Source organism: Perna viridis, chromosome 10 (genome assembly GCF_037379345.1).
Source record: "Perna viridis isolate PV_CMFRI_1.1 ecotype Kerala chromosome 10, ASM3737934v1, whole genome shotgun sequence".
Taxonomy (NCBI): domain Eukaryota; kingdom Metazoa; phylum Mollusca; class Bivalvia; order Mytilida; family Mytilidae; genus Perna; species Perna viridis.
The window spans coordinates 42,005,438-42,023,671 of record NC_142454.1 but is presented as its reverse complement, the minus strand read 5'-3'; the positions used below and the strand labels follow the sequence as shown (position 1 = coordinate 42,023,671).

General features: G+C 33.9%; 1 protein-coding gene and 1 long non-coding RNA gene across 4 annotated transcripts; one reads left to right on the top strand and one right to left on the bottom strand.

The window, feature by feature from the left end:
* Nucleotides 1-2,251: 2,251 nt before the first annotated feature.
* On the bottom strand, nt 2,252-9,610 carry LOC148605955 (uncharacterized). The gene is made up of 2 exons (XR_015916195.1): nt 9,473-9,610; nt 2,252-2,615 (listed from the first exon to the last, which is right to left on the bottom strand). It is a non-coding gene; the product is annotated as an uncharacterized LOC148605955 (long non-coding RNA).
* Nucleotides 4,231-15,734, top strand: LOC148605954 (uncharacterized). Of its 3 annotated transcripts, none has more exons than XM_088550808.1 (10): nt 4,237-4,358; nt 4,616-4,688; nt 6,441-6,682; nt 8,516-8,673; nt 9,606-9,681; nt 10,754-10,892; nt 11,536-11,643; nt 13,427-13,549; nt 13,965-14,084; nt 15,201-15,734. In XM_088550808.1, exons 3-10 carry the CDS (start codon nt 6,533-6,535, stop codon nt 15,401-15,403), a joined length of 1,077 nt encoding a protein of 358 aa, XP_088406934.1. In that variant the 5' UTR covers nt 4,237-4,358; nt 4,616-4,688; nt 6,441-6,532; the 3' UTR covers nt 15,404-15,734. The 3 variants fall into 3 exon arrangements, with proteins under 3 accessions (XP_088406933.1, XP_088406934.1, XP_088406932.1); XM_088550806.1 differs by having other exon boundaries at nt 13,427-13,615; XM_088550807.1 differs by lacking the exon at nt 4,616-4,688 and having other exon boundaries at nt 4,231-4,358; nt 13,427-13,615.
* Nucleotides 15,735-18,234: the final 2,500 nt, after the last annotated feature.

Genomic DNA, 18,234 nt, shown 5'->3' with positions numbered 1-18,234 from the left:
CTTTATCATAATAAGATAGGTAAGTAAATAAATTAATAAACTAATTACTTAATGTAGGAAAACATATTATTATTTATTAGTAATAAAATGATTAAAATTGTATTTTAGGGATATATATAGAATATTTAGGAGAAATAAAACACAATTGAGATAAATGAAAAATATGAAAATGCCAACAGATCCGTAGGCGGGCGGAAGCATCTGATGAGAGAGTAATGCTCATTGACAGGTAAAAGTGGTCCAATAGTACACACCGCATTTGTTTATGGTCTAATGTGTTAAAAAGGTTGTTTACATAACCTGTATATTTTTTTTTGATCTGTTTTAGATCAATTTAAAGATCACGTGATGGTAGTTGGTTGGATGGTTTTGGTCGTTAATAATTTCTTTACAAGTACAGTGTGTTTCTACTGTGGTCAACGCAATAAACAAAGACACGTAAACGGTTTTAATTAACGAAGAGCTAATATAGACATTAACTTAACTGAAGAACAAAGTTTATACCACATCATGCAAGATAATTTGATTTTACCTAGTGAGAACACTGAGGATATTAACCAAAGATTTAACAACAATCAAACTGGAAATACAAAGTCAGTAATGAACGAAGCTAGTACCATGCACCTCGAGAATACAAATCTAAGTGTGAACGATGAGCAAGCTCCAAACAATGTCCCTTATGATGATGAAAGTGCTGGTCACTTGGAACATACATATCGTAGATCAAATAATGAAAATACAAATACTAATGCAGAAACACTCAGTGATAGGTCATATACAAGTCTTGTTGAGGTTAACCAATCCGAAAAGCACGATAACGAAAAACCTGATAGTCTTGTTTTGCAGGAAGTGGAAACTGACGAACATATCTTAAACCTATATCGTTACGTTCACACCAATCCTTTCAGTGAAACAAATAATTTGACCTAAAAACATGTCGGCAAACAACACGACTAATAAAACTTGAGGTACAAGTTAAGAATTTACACCCCAATAACGTATATTAGCAATGCCAGTCGACGTAATAAACTATATTTCATTTATTTAAATAGTTCTCAAATTAGGTACTGGTTAGTGAGGAGACGGGACAAATCTTTTTAGCATCGAATAAAAATAATGTAAATGACCATCAATACTTGAGATGTCGGTCTTAACTTTTTTTTAAAGAATTTCGACTCCAATTAATATGTTACAACCACCACATGATAGTTATATTGAAATTTAGCATTTCAGTCATTAATTTTATACACTCATGGAAATTAAAAGTACTCACACTCATACAATTTACAAGAATATGACATTTTAAAGAAATATGACTCAATTTAGTGTGACACAGAAACTATATGAATTTATATATAAAATATTTGGCATTTTAGTCATTAATATGAAATTAACATTTTTAATTTCTACATTTTCTATATATAAGACCATGTAGGTAAATTGGATGTGTTCACACTCATATTTGCTGCTAAAAGTGGCATTTTGAAGAATTTTGACCGTAACATTTAGGTATCAGTCACCCATTTAATGCTAAAATTGTCAATTTCAACAGTTTTATAATGATTTGTGACCCTTACGTTATAAAAAGTAGCTTTCACTCAAAAAGTACTTGGTCAATCTTGAACTTCGTGAGAATTTGTTCATAATCAGATTTGCTAATTACATTAGTTACACCGTTTCATTTATTAATCGCGGACTTCCTGTTCTAAATTACGCCACACAGAATAGAAAGATTCTTTGGCAGGAACTGTCCAGGTGTATGACAGTTTAGAATAGCTTTTCGTATTTTCTTTTTCACGACCCACGACTGTTTCTGTCAGGATATGTCAGAGAATAGGGCAAAATGTGTCCTAACCCAGGACAGCCTCTGTCAGATCCTGTCTGGATCTGTCAGGATTTCTGTTTTCTCTGCTGTCGTAGAACAGTTTTCGTGACAGATTCTGACAGAATTTGAGAGAGGTCAGAAGTGATCGCAACTGTAGGATGAAAGATACTAGATATTAATAACGTGGACTTGTATTAATTAATCGCAGTCGACTGCAGGTGGCTATTCAAAGGATAAGATTTTCTTCAAACATAGACGTTTTCAGTTCAGCTTGTAAAGAAAGCCATGTAGTGTATCTAATTAAACACATGGAAAAGGTTGACATAATTTTCGTTTTTGCCTTACCGGAAACAACCCAGTTAGATTTTAGAACAATGCATAGAAATGTTAATTTGAAAAAAAATCGTTAATGAACGGATATTAGCATTACATTAAGACAACATTTATTTTACTAATCTGTTGCCTACTATATAAGTCTTGAATATAAAACACGAGGCAAGTAGAAGGCTAATTGACTGCGTCTTACATGGTAAACATTTTTTTTCATAAATCTTTACCAAGTGTTGGTGTGTATGACTATGATAAGATCTGCCTAAGAGCTCCGATACTAATAAGGTTCCTATATTTTATCGCACATATCACCAGGTGTTGGTGTGTCGGAGTATGATAAGATCAGCCTAGGAATTCCGGTGCTAATATGGTTCCTATATTTTATCATAAATCTTCGCCAGGTGTTGGTGTGTCGGACCATGATAAGAACGGCATAGTAGCTCCGATACTTATATGATTCCTATAAAACAAAACAAAATATTACGCTATTGGTATTTTGTTCATTCTTTTTTCAATCAGCCTATTACAAAACTAATTTGGAAATGACAATAACCTTTCAAGCAAATCTTTACACAAATAGGTTATCCATAGGTTATCGTCAAAAACCAAAATATGATATCATTACTTGAACTGATCCGTGAAAATAGAAATTGCGATTTGTCTTCGATCATAGATCATTAGTCTGTCAAACCGATTTGTAAAATAGTGAACGCTTCCAATTTTCACAACTCTCTTCACACATTCATTGCGGAAGGCTTTGTTTAGTTTGTTTGCCTGTTAGGTTGTTAACATTATAATATAAATTAATTTGTGATTAATACTGTAATCTGATTGGTTAAAATAATTTTGTTATATCTTAATGAATAAAAAAATATTGGCACGCCCCTATGCAGTTTAATTCAGAGCTACTTTTCTTATGTTTGAAGATAAAAATATGTTTTAAAATTAATTTATAAGAATTGCCAGTGATAACAATTTTGTCTATTGAAAAATAACATAAATTCTCCATTTGCATATTGTTTATTGCACGTCGCGCAATAAACAATATGCACGTGGAAAATGTATGTTATTTTTCAATACACAAAATTTGTATTATTGCCAATTCTTAAATATTATAATGAGAAGAGCTGCGCGAATAAGATGACGGACCGTACATGTGCCGTTTCGAAGAAGCTTGGGGTTTTTACTTATATACAAAACTAGTTTTGCGCACACATTAGATTTTAGCGTTTGTCTAGGCTAGTGATCATATGGATTTTTGCCCAATGAATGTGTGAAGGGAGGACGACGTTGCAGATGCAAGGGAATTTAAAAAAAATCAACATATCATTAAGCTTACAATCAGAGATAGTCAGCAATTTCTGCTGCACTAAATAAATAAACTCAGACGCAGAAGGGAGAATTTTTTCTTTTAAATTTTAATTCCACCAATTGGCTAAGATTTAGTAAGTAATTACTACAAATAAAGAAAAATAACTCTTCCCAGAATTTTGGCACGAAACAGGGAGCTAAAAAAATGTAATGGTAAAAAATTGAACCAGTTTAACAATAATAATCGAAGCGGATCGGAAAAATTCCAGATTGAATTTTTCACTTAGTGCTTCCGAGGTTTTTTTTTCTGTATAAAAAGAAAGGCTGGAAAGTTTTGAATGTTTTTGCATTATGAAAAAAGAGAGTAAAAGACAATTCATAATATTCGTCGAGTGCGGGATGCCGTGGGTATCGCTCCTCGTCCGAGTTCCATCAACCACAGTTTATATTAGAAAAAATGTAAAATATTCAATAAAATTCAACAAACATTTTTAATAAGCAAACAAGGTATTTGAAGAAATTCACAAACGACTATCAACTGCTTCGATCAATAAAAATACCTCTTCTTTTTCATTTTAGTTTATTGAATAATTTGGTTATTTGATTGATTTATATATAATGTTATACTTTTAGACATCTTATATATTACCTCTCACTTTAATGACCATCTATAATTATTTATTCGAGCATAAACACATTCTTATTGCACATTTCCTTTAAAATTCACTAGGATGGTTAAATCAAAAAATACATTAAATCTACCAGCACTATACACCTAGTGTCAGAAAACAAATTTACATACATTTCCGCTTGAAAACTTTATGAAGCAAGAAATACTTGTTTTTTTTTACTATTTTTTAAGTTAACACATGATGGCAAGAAGACGTGGAAGGTAAGTTTGATCGAATGATATTTTATGCTGATATTTACGTATTTCAGAATGTCAATATTTACATTGTGCAAGTGATATCGAATCACACCCTTTTTTTAGTACCAAAATATTACACAGCCCGTATGTGTACGTATTGTTGAATGTGTGTAAGTGTGTCAAGAAAGGTGCTTTTTGCTCTATTAGATTTATGTCATGATATAGTCATGCTTATCTGATTATCCAGGTTAATCATTAAGAATGTAAATTATTTTCAATAGAGCGTAACTGTGTGGTTTATATTCGACACTGGTTGGTGTATGCAGTTAGACAGAATCATTTTTGGTGGATTATGTAAGCATTTTTACATGTTCATACACAGACTTCTTTAATGTTTACATAATTGATATCATTTTAAAGATTTTTCTAATAAATATCGTTTAACTGACTAAACACACTTTTTTTTTTCAATAATTAATACACTATCAGCAAATGAGACATTTCGTAAACATGTACCTTTACACATTTATTGTAATATAAATATAGACTTTCCTAAATCTATAATCTAAACCTATAATCATTTTCTATAGAAATAGGCCATGGTTTTACATAAGGATTTAAATGCTTAATTCCATAATTTCATAATTTGTTAAGGGGAGAACTCGATTTTCATTGAATTTCCTAAGACTTGTACTCAAATACCCAACTTTACATTATGCACTTCCAAAAAAAGATGGTCTTACATGAAGAGTTGATGTTATACCATAATATTTTGACGTCACAGAAAATACATCATTTTCTACAGAAGTATTTTACATAAGGATTTAAACGCATAATTACATAATTTTTATAACATGTAAAAGGGAGAACTTGATTTTCCTTGATTTCCTTATTTTGATAACCTACCAATACAAAGTATTATGCTACTTTATGCATTTAAGTTGTTGAAACTTTCATAAAGCACGCGTCGAGGAACACAATAGTGTGGTAAACAAAAATTAAAACATTTTGACAAATAGTTGGAGCATTTGAATTCATTTGTAGATATATAAGAAGGAATGTGCAGTAATGAGGCAAAATGGTTTTATTTTTAGAGATCTGTAATGACAATCTTACGACCAATTTCATTGGCTGAACGTTATGTTACAAAATAAATATACTACGCCTTTATTTATTAAGTGTAAGTGTAAGAATCAGGCAAAATTTGAAAAATCAAAAACATGCATGTCACAAACCCATATATCTTACAGTATGACTTCATTCAAGGATGCTTTCTTTTTTTGAAAAGGTTATTCTTTGATCTCTGCATCAGAGGATTTGCTCAGAAACTTTTCAATATAATCTTAGACAAATGTGTTCTTTACAGTCATCTACCCTTGAAATGTTCATTTTCAGTGCTTTCAATGCCATTGTAACTCAATGGTCCAGTGTGATATGGAAAATCTTGTTTGTTTTCCTTGATTCTGATGGTGAAAATAGTCAAATTACACTATCAAGATGATGTTTTTTTTATACACCATATTGCACCTACTGCCAGATTCTTACAGGGACTGACACTTAACATTTTTAATCTAACTCGTGCTGCAAATTCGTTGATTATATATGTTAACCGTAAAAAGCGCGGTATTTATACTGCAATCGTTCCCTTTGATTAATCAAAATGTATTGACAGTATATTCAGTATTCAGTGGAGATATACATGGTCACTGACGGAATATATCACATTTTGGCTCTGCCTACCTTTCTACTGTTGCATGAACTGCCTATTTATCGTCATTATCGGGGGCCAATAATTGGAAGAAATGTTTAAGACATTGCGTTTTATCCGATTCTAAGCCGTTTTTCTTTCAAGTCAATAAACTGTTGATGTCTACATACAATACTTATAAATCCACAATCAATTCACAAGTAAATTAATTGTTCATACTACAAGCATTACCAGCACATGTATTGTTTTACTTAACGAGTGAAAGGGTTTCCGGAAGGGGTACCCAGAATTATGTTTAGCCATTTGTAGTATAAACAGTACATGTAAGATACCAACAAATTGTGTTTTCATTCGGAAAACGTTTAGCCGATATTTGAATATGTACTCTTTTTTTTCAGGTTATTTATGTAAGCACACCAGATAGATGCAATTATGTAGTTAAGTAGTATTTTGATACAACATTTCTTCACATGGAGTTCTAAGTAAAAACATGTCTGAATCTGATGAGGATTGTGCCGTAGTACTTGATATCGGATCGGGTGTAACAAGAGCTGGATTTGCCGGTGACGACGCCCCTCGATGTGTTCTATCAAGTATTGTTGGGCACCAAAGAGAAAATAATCGGAAATTATTTGCTGACGTAAGTTGGAGAGTTATGCAATAATTCACTTTCAAAATCTGCTTTTTACACTAACTAATAACTTAACAAAAGTAATCAAGGGAACCTATATTCTAGCGGAAATCAAAAGAATATAATCCAAGGCCAAAGACCAGACATGGAAAACAGTCATACACAACAGAGAACATTAACAAAACCAAAATTATACATATTAAGTAACAAAAGCAAATGCACAACTCGGATTCCACTGGCCCCGTGCAGGTCCGGGTGTTAAAAGAATAGGCCTGCAGCAGCGCTAAGCTTGTCGTAAAAGGCGATTAAATAGTGCTCAGAACCCTAGCCAGGGGCTAGAGCGCTCTGCCCACAGAGCAACTGGGATGTGTGCCCCAGGTGGTGGAATGGGTACTCCTGGCGTGTTACATGCTGGGGTTGTCAGGCTATAATACGGAAAACCTGACTGCCAACGATAGTGGTGCACCGGGTTGGGAAAAATGCCACGTTCCGCGCACGTTAAAGAACCCTACTGTGGTATTCTCCTGGAGTAGGAACCATAGGGCTCCGCCACAGGAGGCTAAATTGCCCGACCCTACCCACCTCTCCCCATTTCCAGTGGCAATCAAAATTTGTCGACCCTATTGTCCTTGTGTCCCATCCCTTTTTCATTTCATCATTGTTTCATGTTCATTTATCATCAAGTTCATGTTCATCGTCTGAATATAGCTGAAATATTGCTGCTCGGACGTTAAACCCCAACAAACAAACAAACAAAACGGATTCCACTGTGATCACAGACCAGGTGTGCCGGTAGGATAATCGTCCTCTGCTTTTTTAGAGACATCCTAGAGTTGTACATAAAAAGGCAGTCCGGAGAGGACGACAGAGGAAAGGAAACTATGACACGTTGAATAATTCGGTTCTCATAGTGCAGATGGATACGTCATAAGCTCATGATGACGACAATAAAACGTCTGTAGTGATGACTTCAATCTTGTAACAACATAACCCTGTTCCGTGTGTTTGATTTTAATTTGTCAGTATAACTTACCCCTTACTTTGAATGTATGGGGATTCGCTGGCTTTATTCTTGAAATTTAATTGCCTAAAAATGCAGGAAAATATGTACATGAACACAAAAAAAAACATAAAGAAAACACCCAGCTTTATTTGATACCTTGTTTTATGTATGAAGACGATACCTGCAAGATACACCGCGACTGCAAGACTAGCAATCATATGTAAAGAAGGCAAGCGGCCAATGAAAGAATAAGTTTCGATAATGGTTGCGTGTACAAGAAGGTCATAACCGAAAAAATTACAACCATTTATTAACATAACTACCGTTTACTGATATATTTATTGTAGCTGAAAGTTGGCAATAATCACTAAAAACTAAATGTATAGAAAATCGGCTAAAAATTCAACATATTGACACTTGAAAAACTTTTGTCCAACCAAAACACTGCATTGCATTAATCCATTGAAGCTTCAGAAATAGTAAAAATGCCGACTAGACAAAAGGTTCTTAAGATAGTCTGTTATTTATTCGGAATTACTGTGACATTTAAAAAAAAATGTTCTTTCGATTGGAAGGATCTCGATAAAACCTTACAATCTTTGCCGAAGCCGAAACAAGTCCTCCGATAGTTTAATAAATATTTGGAATGTTCTATGCTGTCTCCCACTAATCACTGATTTAAAAAAAAAATCCTTAACAAACATCGCAAAATTATACATGGCATGAAGCCTTATGTATTAATAGTTAACCTAATACTTGATACATATATGCTTCGAAAATCATTTCGGAAAAAATACATGCATTTCAATCAATCTCTCATTATTTTGTTCAATTAAAAGGGGTGTTTCAAAGACTTTTACGTAGGAGACGAAGCCCAGAAACATCGTGGTTTTTTATCCCTAAATTACCCGGTGGATAGAGGCGTCGTAACAGACTGGAACGACATGGAAACATTCTTACACCACTTGTTTTACGACGAGCTGTATACTTCAACAAGGTTACTATATTCATCGGTATTACTTTAGTTTTCATACGCCCGTCTGTTTAGACGGAACGTATTATGTTATACCGGTATCCGTCAGCACGTCTGCCCGTCTGTTCGTCCTTCGTTTGCATATTGCATAATAACTCAAAAATGCTGCCACTAACTTGTATTTAACTTTGGTGAATTGTTTCTTCCCATTGATGTGAGCTTTCCTCCTTTTCGAACTACTACTTAAAAAACCTTGATGTAATTTCAATGAAACTTCGGTGAGTCCTTATTCAATATCTAATTATCCGTTTTCGGATTTATTTGAGAAAAGGGGGAGTTCGCATAATTGCACAATAACTTCAAAACGCTTCAAGCAATTTTGATGAAACACTGATTTTTTTTACAGAAAAAAATATTCTTTTTTTTTTAATTTTATGTATTCTGTGTCAAATATTGAATCACAACCTAATTCATTTTGCGCCCATAAATGCACCATCTTTTCAGTATTTGTTTGTTTTGTTTATGTTTGTCTGTTGACTTTTTTTATTCGCTGAATGATCAAATCGTCTGCCAAATGAAGAATTTAATGCAGGAAAATAAGAACTCTCATTTTCGTCATGACCCTTCTTCTCCATACTGCCTTAGTGGTTTCAGGGTTGCGTGCGTGAGGCCGTGTGTTCGATCCCCAGCCGATTCACACAACATATTTTGAATTTGGTAGCCGCTATTTTTCTGCCAAGCACTCGGTATTTAGGGAATATTGTGGCGACTGATTAACTCAAAGTTAGAATAATGTTCATATTTGAATGTAAGGCATTCCTACCTGCTGGGTGTTGTTTAATAAAGATCTGGTTCAGCGTATCAGATCAGTACAATGCACAGTCTGTTCGATCCTCGATTGGCTCTAATCATGAATCTTCACACCATAATCGATCAATAAATCGATCTTCTTCTAGGTCACCAGAAGATTACAATGTCCTAGTTACTGAACCTCCACTCAACCCGAAACATAACACGGAAAAGATGGCACAGGTAAAATATACGGTCACAAGTACAAGTCTACGTATCAATAAAATATGAAGTAATTCTTTAAAAAAATGGTTGTATCCATCCAGTAAAATTACGACATATCGTACACGTATTCATGTAACAGGTCTATGATAGAATATGAAAATTCCTGAAGTAAAGGAAATATCTTGAAAAACGCATTTAGTCTGTTTACCTGCATCGTTACAGTTTTGAGAAATGGTTAGCGTGACGAAAGGCAGCGATACCGAAAGCGCTGTAAAGGGAATCAGTTTATTTTTTTATATATATACATGTATTTTTAGTTGATATCTTAATTAGCATTCCTGCTAAGAATCACGCAAATTGTGATTCATGGTTGGAAAGCCTACATAGTTTTAGTTTTCATATTTTGTTTTAAATGTTATAGTAAAAAGAAATTAACATTTTCATACATAACTCGTGCTCCTAGGGGATAAACATTATATAGAGTGTACTACAGAATTCAAAATTCAGGAAGATAACTTTGTAAATGACACTAAAATATAATAGAAACTATTGGATATTTCAATGTCGGTTATCTCATATGAGCAGACAGATTGGCATGAATGGTAATATATTTCATTATCTAGATCCACAAATCAACTTAATAAAAAAATATCGTGTAGACTTTTTTTTAGGTGTATCACATATTACACTCTGTAAAACACTGCTACATGTCAAACGTAGTAACTCAGTGGTTACAGTACGGCGTTTGCAACGTACATGTAACTCTGAAACACAGTGCTAGATACTTATACTTTAACCTTTTGTAAAAGTGTTGTGCATCGCAAATTTACAGTAAATCGTTCGTGTATATTACATAAAAATAGTTAATTCATGGATTAAAGGAGCGAACCGTTGATTATAAATGAATATATTTTCAAATGGTAAAATGTCCCGACAAATGCAAATGTCATATAAAAGCAGTCGTAGTTATCTCCCTTTGACATGTGTATGAAATATATGGTATAATACTCCTTTACGATAAAAAGGATCTTTTAAGTTAATATTTGCATATTCCTCTACGATAAAAAGGATCTTGCATATTTTTTTTCAGGTTTTGTTCGAGAAGTTCGAAGTTCCAAACTTCTATTCTAGTAACCAAGGTTTGTTGTCATGTTATGCCAGTGGACGGGTGTCTGCCCTGATGTTAGAAATAGGTGATTCAGTCAGTCATATTGTACCAGTTTATGAAGGTTAGTTTGTCTACTATATTTCTTTTACTTTCAAATAAACAAAGTCTCATTAAAGCATCTTCAAACGAATGTCTACCTTGAATACTACTGCATATTGTCAAAATGATTGTGCACGATTTTTGTTTGCTTATGTAGATTAACTCCACTCAACTGGTAGGTGGTATACTTGAATCTCTTTTCCGTTGTAAACGAATTAAGTTGCACTCCGATATCAACTTTCTGTAAGAGGCGGGGTAAACATAACACCACAACGCATGCAACTTCATATTTAATTAGAAAGAGATAGTTCTTGTTCAAGTAAGTGTATATTAGACAACAATAAACATAAGTCATCATTTTTCATATTACATTGTACCAGTAATTAGTTTTTGCAGGTGATTGTAATTGATCGTGGTGTCCGTTCGTCCGTCTACATCTTTTTTTGTCCTGATTTTATTTTTCTATGCAACTGCATATCACAGCCACATAATAAGCTGACAGAATATTTATTTTAGTATACCATATTTTGGAAGCAATATTAGGCAGACGCGATACCAGCCTCTTTGTTTGGATTTAATATACATAAGAAATATATGGTTCCTTGGTAGGGGAACTAGAGTATCCATTAGTGAGCTTTGATAAAAGTTTTAATTGTCTTGTGTAGGTTGCTGTCCTCAACATGCGATCCGACGATTTGATTTTGGTGGAAAAGATTTGACGTTATATTTACAGTCATTGTTAAATAATCAAGGTTATAACTTTGTTACAACAGGTAAATACATTTCAATTAAAAGCCAAATCGATACAGAACATATTCAGACCTGTATCAATAGGGTTTGCAAGTCTCGTCTCGTGACTGTGTGGTTTCACGAGAAAGTGTTCTACTTTGCCTTTCAATGCATAGAAATGTTGTCATTTAGAGAGCGTTGAGTTCAGTAATAAAGTTAAAACGTCATCTCTTTGTAGAATACAGACACAAAGCATGACATATATATGCATAAATGTATGCAAAACATGCTGCTTGTGAGAGGTTGCTCCTTGAAACACGTGTAAAGCAAACCAAAATTCGCAATATCCATATGATGGGTATGTTTTGTAGTTTACAAATTTACTGTTTCAAATTTAACTTGTTGGTATTAACGGCTCTGTTTCCCAATAAATCATACACATATAGAAAAAAGGTGATACATCAGTTGTTTATGTAACAGATGATATACAGCCACCTGATTTGAAAAATTACCAATACATTTGTTCATTACTGCTGTTTTGGAAAAAAAAGTGTTAAAAGTAAGTTTAATCGATTTTCTTGAAAAAATAATAAATTAAATAACAGACAACGGTGTACATGTTCATCAGTTTCCAAATTTAGTAATACTTGCCTAAACCGAACCATAGAAAAAATGATGATTAGACATCGCTTCAAGTCCTATCATTTCAGTTTCATTTCTTTTTTAACCTGTGCAAACCAAACACCTACCTTAAAACAAACTCAGTGCAAAATGGGTTCAATGACAACCGGGCTCTTAATAAACCGGTAACCTGTGTAAACCAGACATCTTCTGAAGTCCCATCTTATGTGTTTCTTTTTTAACCTGTGCAAAACGAACACCCCTTTTAACCGAACAAACCTCTCAGTCAAATTGGGTTCGGTTTTGACAGATATCACTACATATTTTAGATAATTACATATGTACCAGTCCATATAAAATTCAGACACTGACCATATTAAAGTCATTCATAGTGAAGAAAAACCCACCAAACAAACAATGCTTTTTTCAATCTACATACGCTATATTTACTTAACAGTTGTCCGTTCCATATTCAGATATGTACTTTTTAGGAAAAGTAATAAAGGAAACCAAAATTCTAGAAGAAATCAAAAGAATGTAATCCGACACAAAGACCAGACAAGGAAAACAGACAAACAAGAAATTCATACATTCATCTTACACTAAAATCGACCAATTATAACAAAATCTAAATCATAACTCTTGAAAAAAAAATATTTCAAAAGTGCAACATCCAAATGAAAAACTATGACTGGTTATGTGATCAGTAACTGTTTCTGAATTAAAACAAAAGTGAATTGGGTGGGTTTTTGACATGCATGAATCACCTCCTGTCTGATTTTTATAGAGACTGCTACTTTATACTGATATTATTAGTGTACTTCGCCGCACGTAGCAAAAATTTAAAAAAAAAAGAATAATCAAAGAAACTAAGCTTCAATGGAATTCAAAATAATATATTCAGAGACTAGACAGGAAAAACAGACACTCAATAAAGAAAAAAACATACACAAAATAACACGTTTAGTGAAATAAAGGTATTCGAGCAAACGGGACTCCACTGGAAACTGGGATTATGGACAAGGTGCACTGGTAGGGTATGTGTCCTCTGCTTGTCTAGAAACACCCGCCAGAAAGTATTAACTGTCACCCTCGTGATTTTTGGGAAGAAATGTACGTAACGTACTGACACTTACCTTGATATTTACATGACATTGACCTTTAATTCTTTCATTGTTTTAGAACTATTTTGTTTTTTTGTTTAAGCTGACTTTGAAATCGTTCGAGAAATTAAAGAATTGATGTGTTTTGCGTCAGAGAACTATGAGCAGGACATATTCAAAGCTGATTGTTACGGCAGTTTGTTCAAACCTTATACACTTCCTGATGGTAATGAAATTATTCTGAACAAAGAACGTTTTCAATGCCCTGAACAGTTGTTTAGTAGTTCACCAGGTAAAGCGCGGGAAAACTTGCATATTTTCTTTATTATAAGTTTGACAAAGCTAACAGTTTTTGTTTATTACTGTGTAATAGGGAATAAAATGATACAATGAACACAAGGCCGATTTTACTTGATCAAAAATCATTTGTGACAAAAAAGAATAAAAAGTAAAAAAATAATAAAATTCTATGAGGCTTAAATATAAACATATAGAAACTCTGGTCACCATTGCGAAAATGTAGACAAAAAGCTGGGGAGTTTAGTAGAAAATAAATCATTCAAGATTTCCAGGGAAATACATTGCTTTGTTATGACTATATTGCTTAATATATTTGAATGTATTCACAATTGTGATTTCAGATATTGGATTTGAAGGCATTCATAAAATGGTTTTTGATTCAATCAGCTCCATGGACATGGATATGAGAAGAGATTGCAACGTCAATCTTATTGTGTCGGGAGGAACCACAATGTTACCAGGTAAAAACGGTCATTAAATTGATCTCTATGAGTTACTTTAAATTACTGCCAAATTTTAAAAATATTGCATTTGATATTAGTATTTGCCATTTTTTATTTTGGGTGGTCAGAAAACCCCCAACACATTCCATCTGTAACATAACTAATCATTATCATAATAATAATTTGCAGAGGGTATACGGTGCTCCTTGTGTATCTGCCCATCTGCTAGTCCTTTACTGTCATTGCAACACCCCTCAAACTGGTTTTTTCTCACAAAATGAAATAGCACAGAAATGAATTAAACACGAAAAAAAAAACGGTTTACATCACCCGAAAAGAACAGTTTACAGCAGATACTCCTCTCAATCTTCTGGTCCCGTGCAGTTCCGGGTGTTAAAAAAATAGGCCTGCAGCAGCGCCAAGCCTGTCGTAAAAGGCGACTAAATAGTGCTCAGAAACCTAGCCTAGAGCAACTGGGATGTGTGCCCCAGATGGTGGAATGGGGTACCCCTGACGTGTTACATGCTGGGGTTGTCATGCTATAATACGGAAAACCTGACCACAAACCATAGTGATGCACCGTGTTGGGAAAGATGACACATTCTTCGTACGTTAAAGAACCCTACTGTGGTAATCGATAGGAGTAGGAACCTTTGCGCTCCGCCACAGGAAGCTAAATTGCTCGACCCTACCCATCGATTTTTTTTTCTTGTGGCAATCAAAATTTGTTGTCCCAATTGTCCTTGTGTCCCATCCCTTTCTTTTCATTTCATCATTTCATGTTCATATTATCATCCATTTCATGTTTATCGTCTGAATATAGCTGAAATATTGCTGCTCGGGCGTTAAACCTCAACAATCAATCAATCAATCAATCTCAAGTTTCTGTCGGTTGGATCCAGCGAACTAATCAGAGCCACGGTACAACTATGCCCTTCCATTGTTGGAAATAGTTGCACACAATATTGCAATATAAGCAAATTGAGCAAATAATAGTTCGGTATCCCTTTCCCCGATCCTTTCATATCTTTGAATCTGTATTCAATGAATATTGAACATTATATTTTTAAGTAATGCTGTAATACATAGACAAACAAATAAACGAATATTAAAATGTATTCTGGTTTTCTGAAGGATTTCCAGAAAGACTGAAAAGGGAAATGGGATCACTGTTTTCAACATCGTTGGTGAAAGTTGTTGCTCCACCAGAGCGGAAGTACAGTGTATGGATTGGTGGATCAATCTTGGCGTCTCTCTCAACGTTCCAAAACATGTGGGTTTCGCGCCAGGACTATGAAGAATATGGACCAGATATAGTCAATAGAAAATGTTACTAGTATAAAACTTCGGTCAATCATATTGGCCTCGACAGTCGTGTTGGCCCTTGGCGATGCCTCGGGACCAATACGACCGCCTCGACCAATATGATAGACCTCAAACCTATAACAGGGCCAATATGAAATTACATATTTATTAACGTATACTATTAAATAAGTCGTACAGGATTGACTACCCACCGAACTTGACATCTACTATCCGCATAAAAATATCTCCAAGTGGCTAGGTCGTAGGATTCATTATACGATTCTCTGTGACAGTTTTAAATTGGAATTACTCAAAGAATGGAATGTTTGTCAAGTTTTTTTATTAAATTTAACATGCCCATGTCTTGAGAGATAAGATTTATTTTATCATCTTCCGGAAGTGAATGTGTTTGTTATTGATTTCTTTTCAAATCATAGGACAGTGCAAAAATGAAAACGACTGTGCTCTTGTATCAATGCCGTAGCTATGCGTCTTCAAAATGCTTTTTATTTGGAGTTTTAGACTATGAATAATTAAATGTTCTACAAAATTTCATATATTTGAGATACACGAATATCAATAATGTCGATACGCAGGTCCGGTTAAAATAAATATTTAAGGTTTTGATTAAACTCACTTTACCCAACTAACAAAGGTTTTGGGGGTATGTATGTGTCACCATGTCTGTGTGTGGGTCCGTCTGTCTGTTTTCTTAGCTTCTTACAACATTGATATAAGACTTTGCGGGATATGATGTCATCACATGGATATGTTCAGGAATTAATGTTTGAACAAAAATTATGGAACTTTTGCATTTTCCACAAAACTTAGAATGATGCCTTGTCCACAATTCTTCCTTAACGACTAGCAGGATTGTTATGAAACTTAATGGAGTGTTAGATTATCATATGGAGATGTGCATACTGTAAGGAATAAGTCATATTCTGTTATTGTTTGTCAATAAATTAATAGTACTTATTGCTGTTTGAAGTCGCGAGTTTTAGAAATGGCAGCAAATTGTGCGTAATTTATCCACCATAAAAATTGTGCCCAATATGAATCGTATGTCCATATTGGTCCCCAAATGTATAGGGTTCAATGGGCAGCGGGGGATATATGTAGTAGCCCCATTAGGTACAATGTCTAGTTTTATCTTTTATTTGGAATTTTGTGTCGTGCTGTCGTATTAGTGCATTCAGAGAGATTCACCTTTAATTTATTTTGAAATCTTCAAGTTAATTTTTTACTCAATGTTTTATCTATCGCATAATTTATAGTTTTGTGATATCAAGCTAAAGATCCAAATCTGGCGGTTAAAAAAACATTATTTATAATGTCGTATATTTAACGGTGATTTGTTCTACTGATCTAGTTTATAGTCAATTTCGGACTTCTTCCCACAAATTCGAAGTTGAATAATGCGTTTTCATCACGATACTTAGTTAAAGTGAATGAGTTTGTCATTGTGTTAATAGTGTATAACACATGATGAGTGGCTGCATTGTACTCAGTTTCTTCTTTTATAATGAGTAAGTATTGCTTTTTGTAAATTATTATTTGAACTGATTTGACAACTGATTTATTGATCATGACACTATAGCATGCAAATACTATTTTATCACCACCGGTATATTCACGCCGCAATGGAAGAGGGAAGGTGGGTTTTGCGCGCTATAAAACCTACATTTAACCCATTATTTGGTTTGAAATGCTTGTACCAAGTCAAGACCATTAAGGCACCGGCTGCTGTGGTGGTGTTATATCATTCTATCAGACTTACTTTGGACTTGACTTGATTATAGATCAGGTTAATGTTCGGTAAACCATGATAATACTTTCAAAGGAACAAAAGTAGATAGAAACCGGACTAAACTAAAGCTAGGTACATGGACCAGGTGCACGAGTAGGTTGAGCGTCTTCTATTTTTTCTATAAACACCGGCGAGTTACACATAAAATGTCACTTCTGGGGAAGACGAAAAAGAAAAGAAAAACCTTGACACGATAAACAGATGGTGCAAAGGGATACAACATAACGATCCACGAGTTCTTGATGACGACCAGATTTTTTGTAGTGATGAGAGGAAATCCATAGACAAAACAATACGGGAACACCACGAGACAACAGACGGAGAAAATCCCATACAAAAAAGACACATAATTGTACAAATAAAATTAGCTAGGAACGAGCATAGATGTTAAGAGGCGTCAGAACTGTCCGTATAATGACATGTTCGTTTGAAGAGGGTATTAAACATTTTAGAAGAATTCATGCGGCATATTGGTTTTTTATACTACATGTTTATGCCATTCATAATGATAATGACCGTTAAACTTACGAAATAAGAGCAAAGCTGCAATTTCAAGGAAACAATAATAAATAAGTGAACAACAGGCACATTTACAAGGTAAAAGGGAATTAAGTATGTATAAAATACAAATAAAACGCATGAACGTAAAGAAATGAAGCCCAAATATTCGCCCTTACGGCCTTCGTAAGTGGAAACAATATAAACATGTCAAAACACATACACGCTTGATGTGATCTCCATACGGTCTATAGCTTGCATGTTTCTATGAAAGAATAGATATTTGACAATGGAAAATAAGTTTTTCAATTGCACATGTCATAGATTGAAGTTAGAGGATTCGTTCTTCTTTTGTGAAATAGATCTAAGACTCACCAATAGAGAACTATAAAACTCCATATTTATTTCAAAAAGTGATATTTGAAAAAAAAAAAGCTTACTTTTTTGGCCTAAGTTGTAGATTTTATCTGTCTAATGAATTTAATTAACATGATCGGCAAGGAATGGTGAAAAATGCGTACTTTTGGGATTTTTGTTTTATTATTTGCGAATGAA